Genomic DNA, 16,527 nt, shown 5'->3' on the forward strand with positions numbered 1-16,527 from the left:
ATCAGCTCTTCCTGTTACAGGACAGGAAAGGTTCCAGTACTTCTCAGTATTTTAGGCAACACGGCTGTCTCTCTCAAAGTGTACCAGAAGAATATGCTTATCCACATGACCAGCCATATACAGTCGTGACATAAAAGAAGAAAATACAGCTCTTCTGTCTACTGGTTCCAAAGGTTAGTTCTTAGCTATTCTCAGTACATCATCTTTAGATATTAATATATTCTAACCTGTTTCGGTACTGCCCCAAAAACAAAGGGGACATACCATGTAGACTGAAATGATCTTAAAAAAAGAGTCCTTGTGGTTAAAAGATAAACAACATTCACAATAGATGTATTTTCAAAAATCAAAAGGAACATAAAACAAAGTTACTAAAACTCAAAAGGATACTATATTGGTTTTGGTGTTTAGCATTCTCCTTCATGCGCTTTAAGTGCTGTTGGCATTTTACTGTCCAAGGATTATGCTTAGACTGAGAGCTTATGTTCCCTTTCTTTTCTATGCTGTAACGTAAAACTTCAGATTTCTTTAACCGTTCCATTTCTTCATGGCTGCAGAAGATTAAGAAATACATCAGTAAAGAATACAGTTAACTACACTAAGCAATATTCTAACTATATTACTTTTAATGGGATAATGGATGCTACCAAATCAAAAAGTGGTAATTAAAATTACTTACCGAAATCTACAATAAACCTGGTTATAAAGTACTCTGGCACAAAATGTAAAGTTAACATGTTCTATACACTATAAAACTTTTAGTTATGTACTTACCATAACTTTAGATGTATGAGATCCATCTCGCCTACATTCTCTACAGATGGGTTCGGAGCCGATCCTCGGCTCCGACTCGGCCGCTATACAATAGAACGCAGTCTCTTATTGGCTGAGTTACCTCATATCCCAGGATGCACCACTACCACTTCCCCAGATCTTGTTTGTCCGCACTCATGCTCACAGAAACATACTATTGTTATAACATTCTCAGGTCTTTCAAGAGAGGAAAGAAGTTCAATTTCGGATCGTCCGGTCTCTCCTGGTCTACGAGGCAGGGGGAAGGAGGGTGGGTTATTAGGAATGCAGGCGAGATGGATCCTATACATCTAAAGTTATGGTAAGTACATAACTAAAAGATGCAATGTGATCCTATCTCGCCTACATTCTCTACAGATGGGACAGCGTCCCTAGCACCTAATTCCTGGGTGGCTCACTGGAAAACACTCCTGAGAACTGTGGAACCGAAGGAAGCTCGACCCCTGGATGCCACATCTAATTTGTAGTGAGAAATAAAGGTGTGTGAAGATGACCACGTAGCAGCCGCACAAATGTCACTAATAGAGAGCTTGGAATGAAAAGCTGCCGAAGTGGCCATAGCCCTAGTAGAATGAGCTTTCACTGGAACTATAAGTTCCTTATTTGAGATGAGATAAATATGATTGATACAGTCCCTGATCCACTTGGCAATAGTGACTTTTGTGACGGCTTTGCCTAATCTACTATCCGAAAAGGACACAGTTGATCTGATTTTCGTGCTTTGTGTGTCCTATCCAAATAGAAACGCAATTGTCCGTGTACATCCAAGCTGTTAAAAGTATATTCAGCTCTATTCGAATACTTAGGGAAGAAGACCGGTAGTTCTAGTGATTGTTGAAAACAAAAGTTATAACAAACCTTTGGTATAAAAGATGGGTTTGGTCTAAGAGATACTCTATCCTTGTGAAATACCAAGTATGGTGGTTTAACACATAGGGCTTGAAGTTCTGAAACTAGTCTGGCTGATGTAATAGCAACTAGAAGGGCAGTCTTCCAAGAAAGGAATTTTAGATCACAGGTTGCTGCCGGCTCAAAGGGAGATGAGGTTAATGCACCTAATACCACGTTAAGGTCCCACGGAGGTGCAGGTTGAGATATAGGGGGTCGTAGAAGCCAAGCTCCTTTAATAAAGGCTTTGCACAACTTGTTGCTCATTAAAGGAGGTTCTACACTCTCATGAAAATTGGAAATAGCCGCCAATTGCACTTTGATGGTAGACACTGAGCAATCTTGGTTGAATAGGGAAGCTAAAAACTTCAGTACTTCTGACACCGAGGCTGTCATCGGGTCTAATCCTCGGAGTTTGGCCCAAATAGCAAACCTCTTCCATTTATTGCTATATATCTTTTTCGTAGAAGTCTTGTGGGCCAAAGACAAGATGTGCATGACTTCAGGGGCGAAAGAATGGCTCCTAATTATGGTTGGAAGAGGAGTAGCCAGGCTGCTAACTTCAATGAATGGAGGGGACTGATGGAGCTGTCCTGACTGATGCGTCAAAAGGTCCGGAACTTGGTCCAGGAACCAAGGACCCTCCAATGCATATTTGTGAAGAAAGGGGAACCAGACTTGTCGAGGCCAGTATGGGGCGATTAATATCATTTTGCTTCCCAAGCGAATCGCCTTCTGAATCACCTTGGGGAGAAGGGGAACCGGTGGAAAGGCATATAGCAGACCGGAGGGCCAAACGTGGACTAGAGCGTCCTTGGGGATCTCCCCCGGAACTGGGGTGAGAGTGAAGAAGTGCTGGCATTTCGCGTTGAGGGGACTTGCGAAGAGATCGCAACAAGGAACTCCCCATCTCGTGAAAATCTGCGCTACCACTCGTGAGGGGAGAGAATAGTTCTGCTCAGTCTGTCGACTATCACGTTGGATTTCCCCGGAATGTGCGTTGCCACTAGGAAACGCTTGGTAGCAATCGCCCAATCCCATACTTTCATGGCTTCTCTGCAAAGGGGGTAGGACCTGGTCGCTTCTCTGCAAAGGGGGTAGAACCTGGTCCCTCCTTGCTTGTTTAAGTACCAGACTACCGACATGTTGTCGGACTGAATGGCAATCGTACCCTGGGGGAGGTGATCGTGCAGTGCTTGCAACGCTAAAAGCACCGCCCTCATCTCCAGGATATTGATGTGGAGAAGACTCTCGGAGTGCCACGTGCCTTGGACCGACCTGTCCAGATAATGTCCCCCCCACCCTGTCTGGGAGGCGTCCGTAGTCAACGTGGCAGAGGGGAGTGGGAGAACGAAGGGTCGCCCTAGATTCAGGTTGGAGGAGAGAAGCCACCAACGAAGATCCTGTTTGCATGTGTCTGTGATCAATATGTGGTGACTGAGGGGAAGGTCTTGATAAGACCACTGGACTGATAGGAGCCACTGGAGTATCCTCATGTGCAACCTTGCCAAGGGGACCAGAAGAATGGTGGCTGCCATGGAGCCCAACAGCTGTAGGACCATTCTCGCTGGAGCACGACTTCTGAGGAGCAATGCCTGAACCTGAAGCTGGAGCGTCGCTATCCTTTCCGCAGGGAGACAGACTCGCATCTGCCTTGAGTCTATTTCTGCACCAATAAACAGAATACGCTGAGATGGCAGCAATACAGATTTTGACCAATTGAAGGTGATTCCTAAGGAGTTGCCTAGTGTGATAGTGGCTGCTAGGTTTTCCAAGAGTAGATGCCTGGAGGTGGCAGTTAGGAGCCAGTCGTCTAGATATGGAAACACCTGGAATCCTAGACTTCTCAGGTGAGCAGTCACCACCGCCAAACATTTGGTGAACACCCTGGGGGCTGTGGTGAGACCAAAGGGTAGTGCTCGGAACTGGAAATGACTGTCTCCTAAGCTGAAGCGTAAGTGTCTCCTCAACGCCTGATCTATCAGAATGTGATAGTAGGCGTCTGAGATCTATGGAGCACATCCAAACACCTTTCTCCAAAAGCGGAAGAATGGATTGCAAAGTGACCATCCGGAATTTGGACTTTTCCACAAATCGGTTTAGTTTGCAGAGATCCAAAATGGGTCTCAAGTCCCTGGTCTTTTTTGGTACCAAAAAGAATCTTGTGTAAGTCCCTGATCCGGCCTGGTCTGCGGGGACAGGTTGGATGACCCCTTTTTGAAGCAGCTTTGATATTTCGTTGGCTGCATGATCCTGTTGACTGGGTGGCGGGTCCGGGATTCTTTGGACTGGTGGAGGGGGTTGAGAAAAGGGAATGGTGTAACCTCCGGCAATGATTCGAAGCACCCATTGGTCCTGAGTAATATTTTCCCAAGCTTTTAGGTGTCTCGAAAAAACGACCCCCGACTGGCTCCGGAGCTGCACAGTCGGGTACTCCTTCAGGGATGCTGGAAGGAGGAGGAGCCACGAAAGGACTCGCGGTCTCCAGTGTTGCGGGGGCCTCCGCCTCCTCTGGGACGGCGTCTCCCTGAAAAATCCCCCCCCTCTGCCTCTAGAAGGGGAATCGCTCTGCTGCGACGAGTAAGGCTTTTGAGACTTACGGAACCACATTTTCCCTCCTCTTCGAGCCTTGGGATAAGGTCTGAAGGGAATGGAAAACCGAGCTCCTACGGCAGTTAAAGTCTTACCCTCCTGTTCGCAGCGAGTCAGTGTGTCCTTTACCTTGGGTCCAAACAGTGAGGACCCATCAAAGGGGGCGTCGGCAAAGGAAGACTTAAAGGCCTCTGCAAAGTGACACAGGCGTAGCCAGGCTTGTCTCCGTAGAGCAACACCTGTTCCAGCCGCTCAGCTCGCTCCTTCGGCCGCATAAGAAATGAGCCTCATGGACGAGTTAGATAATGAAGACAGGGTAGCCAACTGGGAGTTAACCGTCTGGGCCAACTGCTCAGGTAAGTTACCAGAGAGGGTATCCGAAAGCTCCTTGATCAGATCCCTCTGTAGTCTGGTGAAATGTGTCAGGTAATTCAGAGACCTTAATATAAAGGCCGCTGAAGAAAGGGTACGCTTGCCGTACCGATCCATGCTCCTAGACTCTTTATTAGGAGGATGGACAGACGTCGAAGCCTCTGCCACATCTTTTGGGTGGCAGATGCCACCACCATAGCATCTACAGCCACGCCCTTCGATAGAAAGTCCTTATCCGGGGGAGCCGAAAGGAATTTATTGGGGCAAGCTGGCACCGGTTCAACAGAATCCGGGTGCTCCCACACCCTTTGAGAGATCAAATCCAGAAGCTCATCGAAGGGCGGAGACACCCAGGAGGCAGAGGGCTGAGCCCCGAAGGCCTTGAGGAAAACAGACTCCTCAGCAGAAGGGGGTTTGGACTGCCAGTTGCCTCGTTGCTTGAGGATCTCCAAGATGTCCGCAAAGGAGACATCTTCCGAGGACGACTTTGGGGACCCCTCCGCATCATCGAGGTCGGTATCAGAGGTGAGAGACTCATCAGGGGAGTCGACGTGTTTCCTCTTACACTGTTTCTTCCTGGGAGGTTCCTCCGAAAGCGTGTCGGAGGGACCTCCAGGAAGAAGGGAACCCCCAATGGGGGTAACCTCAGGCCCAGGGGCCCCACTGTCGTGAGACAGGGGGATTGCAAAGGCGCCAGTCTCCATGCCCAGGGAAGGTGGTGGTGAAATGGTAGAAGTGGCCACAGAGGATTTGGCCAAGGCACTCCTCATGGCCTCGAAGGCTGGACCCCCAGAGTCCTGGGATGGTTCAATCCCAGAGGCCACAACGGCAGTCGGAACCCCTGCAGCCGACGCGCCAAGAGGGAGGCTCGGAACCGAAAGGATCGGGCCCGAAGCGTCCCCCCCGGGGCCGACAGAGGAGGTCCGCGTACCGAACCCCGACCCAAGGAACGGGGTTGGAGTTAGTCGGAACCGACCCGATAACCTCCACCGGTTCCACCAACACAGACTCCAACGGCGCCGAAGCTGTTGGAGGAGGAATCGATGTAGCAGGATGGGAGATCGGCTCCAGAGCCAACTGGGCTGGAGCCGAGATCAACTTTGCAAAGACTGGAGACTGAAAAAGCCTTTGAAGCACCCTGTCTAAGTCCGAATCGGACATACTCGACGACCGAGAAGAGACCGACCGGGTCAGAGTCGACTTCTCCGCTGGCTCCGAAAGACTGGGGGACCGGCTCCGTAATGGTTCGAGAAGTATCGGCGCCGAGGGAGACTCCACTACAACTGCAATTTCCCTCGGAGCCGATGTGGACTTCGGCACCGAAGGGGAAGAGTCTGAGCGGGCAACCCCCATCGGTTCCGAAGGCAGTGGAGCCGATGGAGATGACTCGCCTCTCGACGCCCGAGCTCTCGACTCCGGGAACCAGAGGAGTCGAAGCTGGAGACATCGAGGCAGACCGTTCCGCCCTTGGCTCCGAAGTCCGTGGAGCCGACAGAGAAGCCTGCTGAGACTTTTTTGCTGCCGGATCATTTGCTGCCGGATCAGACGGGCTGGTCGGAGCCGAAGACTTTTTCTTCCTCGAAGGTGAAGAAGAAGAAGATAGGGCTTCCTCAAAGGAAGGGGTAATAAGCCCTTTTAAGATCAACTTATTTTTCCTCTCTTGGAGGACGCGAGAGGAAAAAGCGTGGCAAACGCTACAGGATTCCTGAAGATGTTTCGGGCCCAAACAGTAGACACAAAGAATGGTCGTCTGTAATGGACATTTTATAACTACATTTAGAACATTTTTTAAAACCTGATGGTCTATGTTCTTTAGACATGGTTATATAAACAATAAACACTGACTACCAAAAACAAAGTTAGCACAAAGACAACCTAGACTAACTAAAACACCTAGGATAGGGCTAGGCCCCTCTAACATAAACGGGACCGTTAATTACCACAAAAAAAACACAATTTACCACAAGAAAATATCAAAAAACAATCACACAACAACAAATAGCTGTTAAAACAGCTTTTGGGTAAGTTTTGACCAAAATTCAGACAGAAAAATTTCTGACTAAAGATACTTAGCTCAGCCAAGTTTGAGACCACGTCTATGCTTGAAAAGCGGCAAACGAGATCTGGGGAAGTGGTAGTGGTGCATCCTGGGATATGAGGTAAATCAGTCAATAAGAGACTGCGTTCTATTGTATAGCGGCTGAGTCGGAGCCGAGGATCGGCTCCGAACCCATCTGTAGAGAATGTAGGCGAGATAGGATCACATTACATCAGCATTTATGAAGTGGCTATATTTGGCCTAAAAGTTGTCGACCAATTACTGGGCAGCTGCTGCTGTTGAACTGCAGACACAACAAACCTCATCCATATCGTCTACAGCAAGGTTAATAATGTGCTACAACACTTCCATACACAATAATGAAATTAGGTTGGACAAAGCTTGCAGACACCAGAAAAAAAGAATTAAAATAATCACAAATGCTCAGATTACTTCCAAAAAATATAATATGCAATAGTCTGAACATTCCACCACCTCCTGTGTGGTTGTCTCTGTTCAAGATTACCATGCAAACAAGATCCACTCAAGGCAACCCTGCACTGGTGCTTTATGCATTCCTCAAAAATTCCAGTTCTGATCACTTTTTGAAGTTTAGCAAGCAACAAAAACAAATCTGTAGGCCTACTTACAAAGCAAGCCGCAGCATTACAAAGACTACAGCTAATCTCTTTATACACGGGAGTACTTGGCCTAACAGGCAGCCTGAACAAACAGCATTCTGACAGACTTATCCCACCTTCAAGGTAACCTGGAGAAGAATTGGTAGCAAGATGTACTGCTCTCAGGCACAGACAATAAATAACCTTGCCAAAGTTCCAGAATTTCCACAATTACAGACAAGAATCACCTCTGGAATGGTCACATGCCAGCACCCAGTTACCCCATATCAAACAAGGTCTGAAATAAGACTCACACGAGCTCTGCCTGGATCAGACAGACTGAGCCTTTCTATGAGGAAGATGGCATCAGGCAATAAAAATGAAATGCACAGATGCACGCTTTACACTAAGCTTTGTGTCCACAACTCTCCTGTCTCATGCGATAGGGTTCCAGACTATATATAGCCAATCAGTAGTGTCGTTACTAGTCAAACTGGGAACAGCCTTATGTTCAGTTAAGGGACTCTGCAAAATAACTGGGAGGGGCAAAGATTCATTCATTTGGAAACGAGTCTTTGCTGAAGATATTCAGAAATGCTGTATATCCATTCTACTATGGAATGAACCTTAAAGTTTCCTTTGAAAATTTCTGGCCACCATAAGGGAGGGCTGGTTCATGAAAAGCTTGGTCATGTCTCTTTAATGTTGGGCTGATGGGAAGAGTACCAACTGCCAAACAGGACAGATGTGGGTATTACGACTGCTTGGCACAACTTCCGCAGACTGTCGAGCCCTGCTTCACAGCTCTGGATAAAGTACAAAATGTGGAAGGGGGGGGGTGCTAGCTGCAGCTACTGCCCTTCTCACAGACCCAGCATTATGGGTAGCCAATTCTGAAGAACTCAAGGAGGTACAATTAGGGAAGAAACCCCCAGTTCAACCCTTCTGTATGGTGGTCTTAGAAGAAACAGTCACGCTCCAAATCAAAACCTAAATTCTAGGGGGTTCGTGTCTAATTCTGTTTGTCAAAGGTGTTCAGGGATGACCAAGAAGCAAAGGAAAAGGCAGGAGAAGCAGGGAAAGCACTAGATTTTAGTAGTAGTACATTTTTCTTTAATAAGAGTCAACAAAAAGCACACTGTCTAGTTAACTTTTCTGCCTTTGCACTTGGAAAAGGAAACAAGTAGGTGATTAACTTTCCGTACGTTTCTGTTCCTGTCCATGCAGTAAATGAAACACTCTCAATTAAGAAGTACTGCGAGAAAGTTTCTAGCATTAAACAGACTACTCTGATTTTTTTTTTTTTTTTTAACAAGTGGACTGTTTTCAGCAACTGCTACGATCACAAGAACAAGGTAGATTACATACAATTCAGGGAACCACTCAACCAGAACATTTTTGTGATTACTGTGAAAAAACAGCAAATAAGGTGGTAACTGGTTTACATTTGTAAACATTGCTAACCTTATGTGCTTTTTTATGCCTTTTTTAAAATCAGGTAAATGAACATCTCAGTCCTTTTTAGCCATAACCAAAGTTAAAGACTAAGAATAAATACAAAACATTGTTGTTAGTCTTCGTTCATTATTGTTAAGTTAACCGAGTAGTCAGTCAACCAACCAGCATGCTTTTGGAAGGTGGAGGAAAATCAAGTACCCACAGAACCACAAACATGGGAAGAACATGCAAACACTACACAATGACCCCAGACCCAGGATCAGTGAGACAGAAATCTAACTATCGACCTATCCAAAAAAAAGCCTGAAAAAGTGAATGGTTCATAAATGAAAATAAGGTATGCAGGGGGGTCATGTACTTGACCTACAGCTCAGAGAATGGAATATACAGGAAAAATAGCTTGCAAGACAACCACTAGTGACAAAATTAGAAGTTATGTACTTACCATAACGTTCCATCTTAAACTTCATTTGTCAGCAACCTACGGGTCAGTGGATCCATATCGGATCCGAGCCGGCAGCTTCCAATAGCCAAGATCCGAGATCCAAGCTCCTCCCCCTTATCCATAATCCCCTGCTGTCCCTTCTTGACCTCAGATGGAGTTTGCTGATCCATAAACCATATGATACCAAGAACCACCTTCCTGCTCTAACCTGGAAACAATCCGCCATGACAGCAGGAGTCCTTTGAACATCCATATAGGTTAGGGGGAGGGACTGTTGCTGACAAATGAAGTTTACCTACTCAGATGGAATGTTATGGTAAGTATGTAACTTCTAAATCTGAAGTAGTTAACTTCATTTGTCCATCAACCTATGGGACAGAGTACCCAGCTACCGGATTCTTGGGAGGTCCTCATGGAAGGATGTTCCGGAGCACTGCAGAGCCAAAGGATGCTCTCCCTCTTGAAACAATATCAAACTTGTAATGATTTATAAATGTAGGAGATGAAGCCCAAGTGGCTGCTGAACAAATGTCATCCAACGACACCCTAGATCGAAATGCCGCAGAGGTAGACATCGATCGAGTAGAATGGGCATGAACGCCTTGAGGTGCAGACCGGCCCGAACTCTCATATGCCAAAAGAATACATTGGGAAATCCATCTGGACAATGTGACTATTGATACAGGTTTTCCCAAAGAGGACTTAGCAAAGGATACAAAAAGCTGGTCTGATTTCCTATGATCAGCTGTCCTGTGCAAATAGAATCTCAGTTGCCTATGTACGTCCAGAGAGTACAACTTGTATTCACCTTTGTTCTGATAATTTGGGAAGAAGACTGGTAAATTAATAGATTGGTTGATATTAGACTCCGATGCAATTTTGGGCAGAAAGGAGGGGTTGGTCCTGAGTGAGACTCTATACGGTGGCTTGGCGCAAAGGGCGTGAAGCTCTGTGACCCTTCTGGCCGAAGTTATGGCAACAAGAAATGCCGTCTTCCAAGATAAGTATTTCAGATCCACCGAAGTTGCAGGCTCAAAGGGAGGAGCTGTTAGAGACTGAAGTACAAGAGTTAAATCCCAAGGAGGGACTGCATCTTTTACTGGAGGTCTTAGTAGGAAAGTGCCTTTTGGGAAGGTCTTACATAATTTGGACGAAGGGAAAAGGACAGATCACTGCCAACATGATGGACTCTGACCGTAGAAGAGCTAGCACCTTGGTCGAATAACCCTGACAGAAAATCTAGTATTGCTGGCAACGGAGCTATAAAGGGATCTAAGTTCCGATGCTCCGCCCAAATGGAGAAACGCTTCCATTTACTATTATAGATTCTTTTAGTAGATGGCTTGTGAGCGGCTACTAGAATAGCCTTGACAGGGGACGAGATACCGGGTGTCCTAGCTATCACCAGAACTAGATCAACCAAGCTTTGAGGTTGTCCAGATTCGGGGTTGTCAGGCCTGATGGGCGAGAGATCAGATCCGGAATGGGATCTAGAATCCATGGGGGATTCACTAGATGAGACCATAGATAAGGGAACCAAGCATGACGAGGCCAGAATGGGGCAATGAGGATTATTCTGCTCCCCAACCGTCTGGCTTTCTGTAAAAATTTGAGCATTAGGGGCAGAGGAGAGTAAGCATAGAGTAGACCGGGTGGCCAAACATGCATCCCCAAACATCAAGGTTATCCCCCTAAGGGGAGGGGGAAGTGGTCTACAGAGGGCTCTTTTGTGTCCTTAGCAAGTGGGATGAGGTGCAGCCAGAAGTGCCTGTATACAGCTACTTGTGGCCTTTGCCAACTTATACGCAACATCAGAACTGACCATCACAGCCTAGCTACTGCTGAAGCTGTAAAAGTCTGTCTCTAAAATTTCCTTGAAGCCACAGTCAGGCACTTCCTCAGATGAACAGCTGTACTTCGTGGGATATGGCCCACTGAAAAGTCAAGTAGCTTCATGTCCTCAAAGAGAACATGGGGAACATAAAACATTTTGGCAGACATAAAACTTTCTTTTCCAACCTGTTGACAGCCAGAGATTCTTTGCAGGGGATGACTGGAAGTTATGTTTAGTATCCCTCGCTCCTGCTACCACAGCAAGAGGGTGTTTGTGTGAACATTCTCTGGAGGCAGAATATATGGACTACTTACTTGGAACAGGAAATCACACTTCACACTGCTGAGGTTTTGACAAGTGTAATTTACAAGAACTAAAAAAATAATAATAATGAAAAAAAAAAAGTGTCCAAAGCAGGCAAATTCACTCAGGAGACAACTTTGCTATATGGAAAGCCTTATGGAGACTACTTTGTGCTGGTGATATAGACCACAACCTCCACATTAATTTTAAGGTTTTGCCAAAATCTGTGAACATCTGGTGGTGAATGAGTAAAAGCTAGCCCCAACTCCTTCTCAGATATTTGTTCAGTGTCGCACCAAGGCTCCAAGTTCATAATCTGTTGCACACACTTCTTGGTTTTGCTAGATTGAGGAAGAGGTGAAGACTTTGCCTGTTCATTGTCTTTTTGACTGGTACGAATACATTCCCTAGGATATAAAGGAAGGATAGACAGATGCATGGAAAAGGGGATGGAAAGAAGTGGATGGTGCAGACTACAGTAAGTGGGCAGAGATCTGTTAAGAGAGCTCCATTAGCCTCATTAGATACAGCAATCTGCACACCAAATCACAATTATGTTTCTTGCTGAAGGGAATCATGCCCTGGACTCCACTAAAAGGCTGAAGAACTCTGACAATGGAGATTCTTACCAAACTGATGATGTGTGGGGCCTATGCCTGGAAAACCTGCATCATTAGAACTGCCAATGGTGGCACAAGTATCTAAGTACCATTAATTTATTTATTTTCTGGTGGTGGTGGGTTGTCTAGCTCCTACATACAGACACAGATTCAGCTGTTGCTGGGGTAAGAGTTCCCCTATTAAGACCCCACCTATTACATCTATTGCAGAACAGGAGTACATTTAAATGGAAGAGATTTCAACACAATGGCAGACATTAGTTTAGTCCTCAAACTAGGTTAAGGATTCAAGAGAGAAAAAGCTTCTAGCCCATCACAGAAAACCTTATGAACTTAAGGCTGAGGACCTCTTGCTTTCATTAGAGATTTTAATTTTTCAAATAATTCAGCTAAGGAGCAAGAGGACTTGTGTCACTCATCACGTACTCATTTTAAAGGGAGCCAACCGGAAGAGTCAGGGGGGGAGGGTGTCTCTGTGGTGTTTCCCGCTGACATTTTAGTGACATCATTAAAACCTGCGTAGATAATTTAGGTGTCAAAAGGCACTCTTGACAATTTTTTTTCAAGGTAGAGTTTACCTACCGGGGGGGGGGGGGACTTGCCTGTCACAAAAGCATCCAATGTTTGAAATTGCAGACTGCTGAGAACTCCCAAAACCTCTGTTAAACAACTGAAAGGAGATGTAGGTTACAAAAAATTATTTTAATTTTAAACCATTCAAGTAGAAAAGTACAGTTTTGTACCTACCATAAATGTAGATGTTCGAGGATCCACATTGCTGCAGTCCTAACCATTGGGTAGTCCGCTGTCCAGTCGGCCCGAATACCAAAGTATATGGCTGACGTCGGTCAAGGCGCATTAGACTGATGTCAGGACGTCAGGGTACTAATGCGCATGACCGACGTCATATCCTCAGTCTTTTCTTGCCCCAGATGTCAGAAGACCCTAAAAAGACAAGGCCCAAACCAAAAACACCAAAAACCCTGCACCAAACATATATACAATATATACAAATTTACAAGAATATAGCCTAACCCACACCACCACCCCTAAACACAGAGGGAAGGAGGGAGGGTAATTGGACTGCAGCAATGTGGATCCTCGAACATCTACATTTATGGTAGGTACAAAACTGTACTATGTTCTTCATTCCACATTGCTGCAGTCCTAACCATTGGGTAGAATCCCAAAGCAGAGGTAAGGGAGGCTGGCAAATCATAAGGAAGCAGGAGCTGTCAACATGCCTTGCAAAATAGCTGTGGCAAAACCAGCCCTAGATTTAGAGTAGAGAGGAAGGTGGTAATGCTTAGAGAAAGTATGCACTGAACTCCAAGTAGCTGCCTCCAAAATATCCTTAGTTGCCACCCCCCTTAGAAATGCTGTTGAAGTGGCAGTAGCCCTAGTGGAATGAGGCCTAATCCCAGCTGGAATCTCCTTGCCATGATGGGAATAACAAAATGAAATGCAAAACCCAATCCACTTAGAAATAGTTTGCTTAGACACAGGCTTGCCCTGAGAACTCAAAGCAAAAAGAAACAAACAACTGCTGAGACTGCCTGAAATCCTTAGTCCTGCTTAAATAATAACGCAACTGCCTATGTACATCCAAAGTGTGCAAAATCTTTTCTCCCTTATTTTGGGGATCTGCATAGAAAGTAGGCAAATGAATAGTTTGGTTTAAAGCCACACTAGAAACCACCTTAGGCATAAAGGAAGGATTAGTACGTAATGATACCCTATCCTTATGGAAAATCAAAAAGGGCTCTACTGCCATAAGGGCCTGCAACTCAGAAACCCTTCTTGCAGAAGTAATAGCCAACAAAAAGCAGTCTTCCATGACAAGTATTTCAATTCAGCAGTAGCCGAGGCTCAAAAGGTTGTAGAGTAAGTTTTTCCAACACAAAATTGAGATCCCAAGCAGGAGTAGGAGCTCTACGTGGGGGTCTTATATTCTTTGCCCCTCTAAGAAACTGCTTGAACAAAGGATGCGAAAACAATGGTGGGTCACAATCATAGTGAGCTGAAATTGCTGCAGCATGAATCTTAATGGAAGAGAAGGACAAACCTTTGTCCAATAACTCAGTAAGATATTGAAGAGCCACACTCAAATTAGGCTCAGAAATCTCCAAATTCTTTGCTGCACTCCAAAATAAAAATCTCTTCCATTTTTCTGCATACACTTTCCTTGTACTAGGTCTTCTGGCTTCCATAATCACATTTAAAACTTGTTGAGGAAGTTGAGACCTGCTGTGTTTCAAAACAGAATATGCCAGGCTGTTAGATGAAGAGAGTGAAGTTTGACATTGAGCAGGTGACCGTCCTTCTGAGATAACAGGTGTGGAATCAAAGGTAAAGGCCATGGAGGCTTCCTTACCAGACTCCTTAGTAGTGGGTACCAGTGTTGCCGAGGCCAATCTGGAGCTATTAAAATCATCCTTGGCTTGTCTTGTCTGACCTTTAGGAGCACCTTTGGGAGAAGAGGCAGAGGTGGAAAGGCATACACATGAAGATTTTTCCAACTGAAAGAAAGAGCATCCACTTTCCAAGCTGTGTGATGAAACCCCTTTGTGCAAAACTTTGGCAGCTGGTGGTTTAGTGGAGAAGCGAACAGATCTATGTCTGGAGTTCCCCATGACACTGTCAATTTCTGAAATACATGAAGATCCAGTTTCCACTCGTGGGGATCCATGATTTGTCTGCTTAACACATCTGCTAAGGAGTTCTGTGCTCCCGGCAGAAACCTTGCCTGAAGAGTTAGTTGCAAGCTGAGCGCAGTCTCCCATAAAATCATTGCTTGCCTGCATAGAGGATAAGAATGTGTTCCCCCTGTTTGTTGATGTACCACATGACAGTTGTGTTGTCTGTTAGAATCAACACCTGCCCCGGAAGCAGCAACTCCTTGAAAGCCATTAATGCAAACTGGACTGCTAACATCTCCTTCATGTTGATATGTAGATGCAGTAGTCTGGCAGGCCACTTGTCTTGTATCCACTTTCCATTTAGATGAGCTCCCAAGCAATGTCCGAGGCATCTGTCGTTAAAATCTGACTCGCCTCTGGCCGGGTCACAGAGAGTCCCTTGTTTAGGTGACATTCCTGAGCCCACCACAAAAATTCTTTTTGGATGCAAGGTATTATTTGAATGACAGTGTCCAAATCCTGGCAGTGCTGTGTCCATACATTTTTGAGATACCATTGCAGCTTCCTCATATGCAGTTTGGCATTGGGAAGCACCAGAATACAAGATGCCATGAACCCTAAGGCTTGAAGGACTGTCCTTGCAGTCAGCCCGGACTGAAGAGATAGTTGTTGGAAATAACTGGAAAGATTCTTTTGTTTGTCCGGGGTTAAAAAGGCCATCTGGGCTGCTGTATTCAGTCTCACACCCAGAAAACACATGTCTTGAGAGGGTACTAGACTGGACTTTATTTCGTTCACAGAATACCCTAGGCATCTTAGCACTGCTATGACATATTCCAAATGCTGTAGAAGGTCTTCCTTTTCTTGAGCCAGAATCAGGCAGTCGTCCAAGTAAGGATAGATTTGAATTCCTTTTAGCCTGAAGTAAGCTATCACTGGAGCCAGAACCTTTGTGAATACTCTGGGCAGTAGATAAGCCAAAGGGCAATGCAGAGAACTGATAATGAAAATTTCCAGCTCGAAAACGCAGATACTTTCTGCAACTTAGTCTTATAGGCACATGAAGGTAAGCTTCCTTGAGATCTAAAGTTACCATCCAGTGATCTTTGCCCAGCAGAGGTAAAAGCTGTTGTAACGTCAACATTTTGAACTTGGGAATGTCCAGATAGGTGTTGAGGATAGATAAATCCAAAATTGGTCTCCACGTGTTCCCCTTCTTTGGTACTAGGAACAGGCGAGAATAAAATCCTAGGCCTCTTTCTGGTACAGGGACTGGCTGAATGGCCCCTATTTGGAGTAACAGAGAAATTTGCTTGTGAGCCTCTTTTCTTTGTGGAGGAGGAACGTCTGGCATGCCTTTGAAAGGGGGCAAGGTATGGAAATAAAACCTGTAACCGTGGTGAATGATATCCAAAACCCATCTGTCTTGAGTAATTAAATCCCAATTTTCTTTGAAAAGAGACAGCCTTCCTCCCAAAGGAGCTGCCAGACGAGAATGTACTGGCAGCTGAAAAGGCAGGTCATTGGGTCTGTTTACGAAAGGACTGACCCCTGCCCTCACCAGAAGTCTGAGCAGGAGAACTCCCTGTTCTAGGCCTAAAAGAACCTTGAGCTCTGCCCCTACCCCGCCTAGACCTACCCCTAGACTGGGAATCATAAGCAGGATATGTCCATCCCTTAGTAGGCCAATTTCTGCTAAACTTTGGAGGTTGCACCTGCAAAAAATCTTTAACAGTCTGCATAGACTTAGCCTTGTCCTCCATTTTCTTTGAAACTGCTTCCACAGGCGAACCAAACAACACATCAGACTGTAAAGGAGCATCTAAAATCCTTGTCTTAACATGCTCAGCTAAATTCTGATCCCTCAACCAGGCGTGCCTGCGAAGAACAGAACCAGTGGCGGCC

The 16,527-nt window shown here is 45.6% G+C and overlaps 1 protein-coding gene across 3 annotated transcripts in view; it reads right to left on the minus strand.

Annotated features, from left to right (window-relative positions):
- Nucleotides 1-16,527, minus strand: part of IP6K2 (inositol hexakisphosphate kinase 2) — a 254,746-nt gene that overhangs the window by 35,038 nt on the left and 203,181 nt on the right. For all 3 annotated transcript variants that reach the window (XM_044078587.1, XM_044078588.1, XM_044078586.1), the window contains one exon: nucleotides 391-551. In XM_044078587.1, coding sequence (XP_043934522.1) covers nucleotides 391-551 — 161 coding nt within the window. The remainder of the gene's footprint in view (nucleotides 1-390; nucleotides 552-16,527) is intronic.

The sequence above is a fragment of the Protopterus annectens genome, chromosome 7.part1 (assembly GCF_019279795.1).
Source record: "Protopterus annectens isolate FY-2018-M chromosome 7.part1, PAN1.0, whole genome shotgun sequence".
NCBI lineage: Eukaryota > Metazoa > Chordata > Ceratodontiformes > Protopteridae > Protopterus > Protopterus annectens.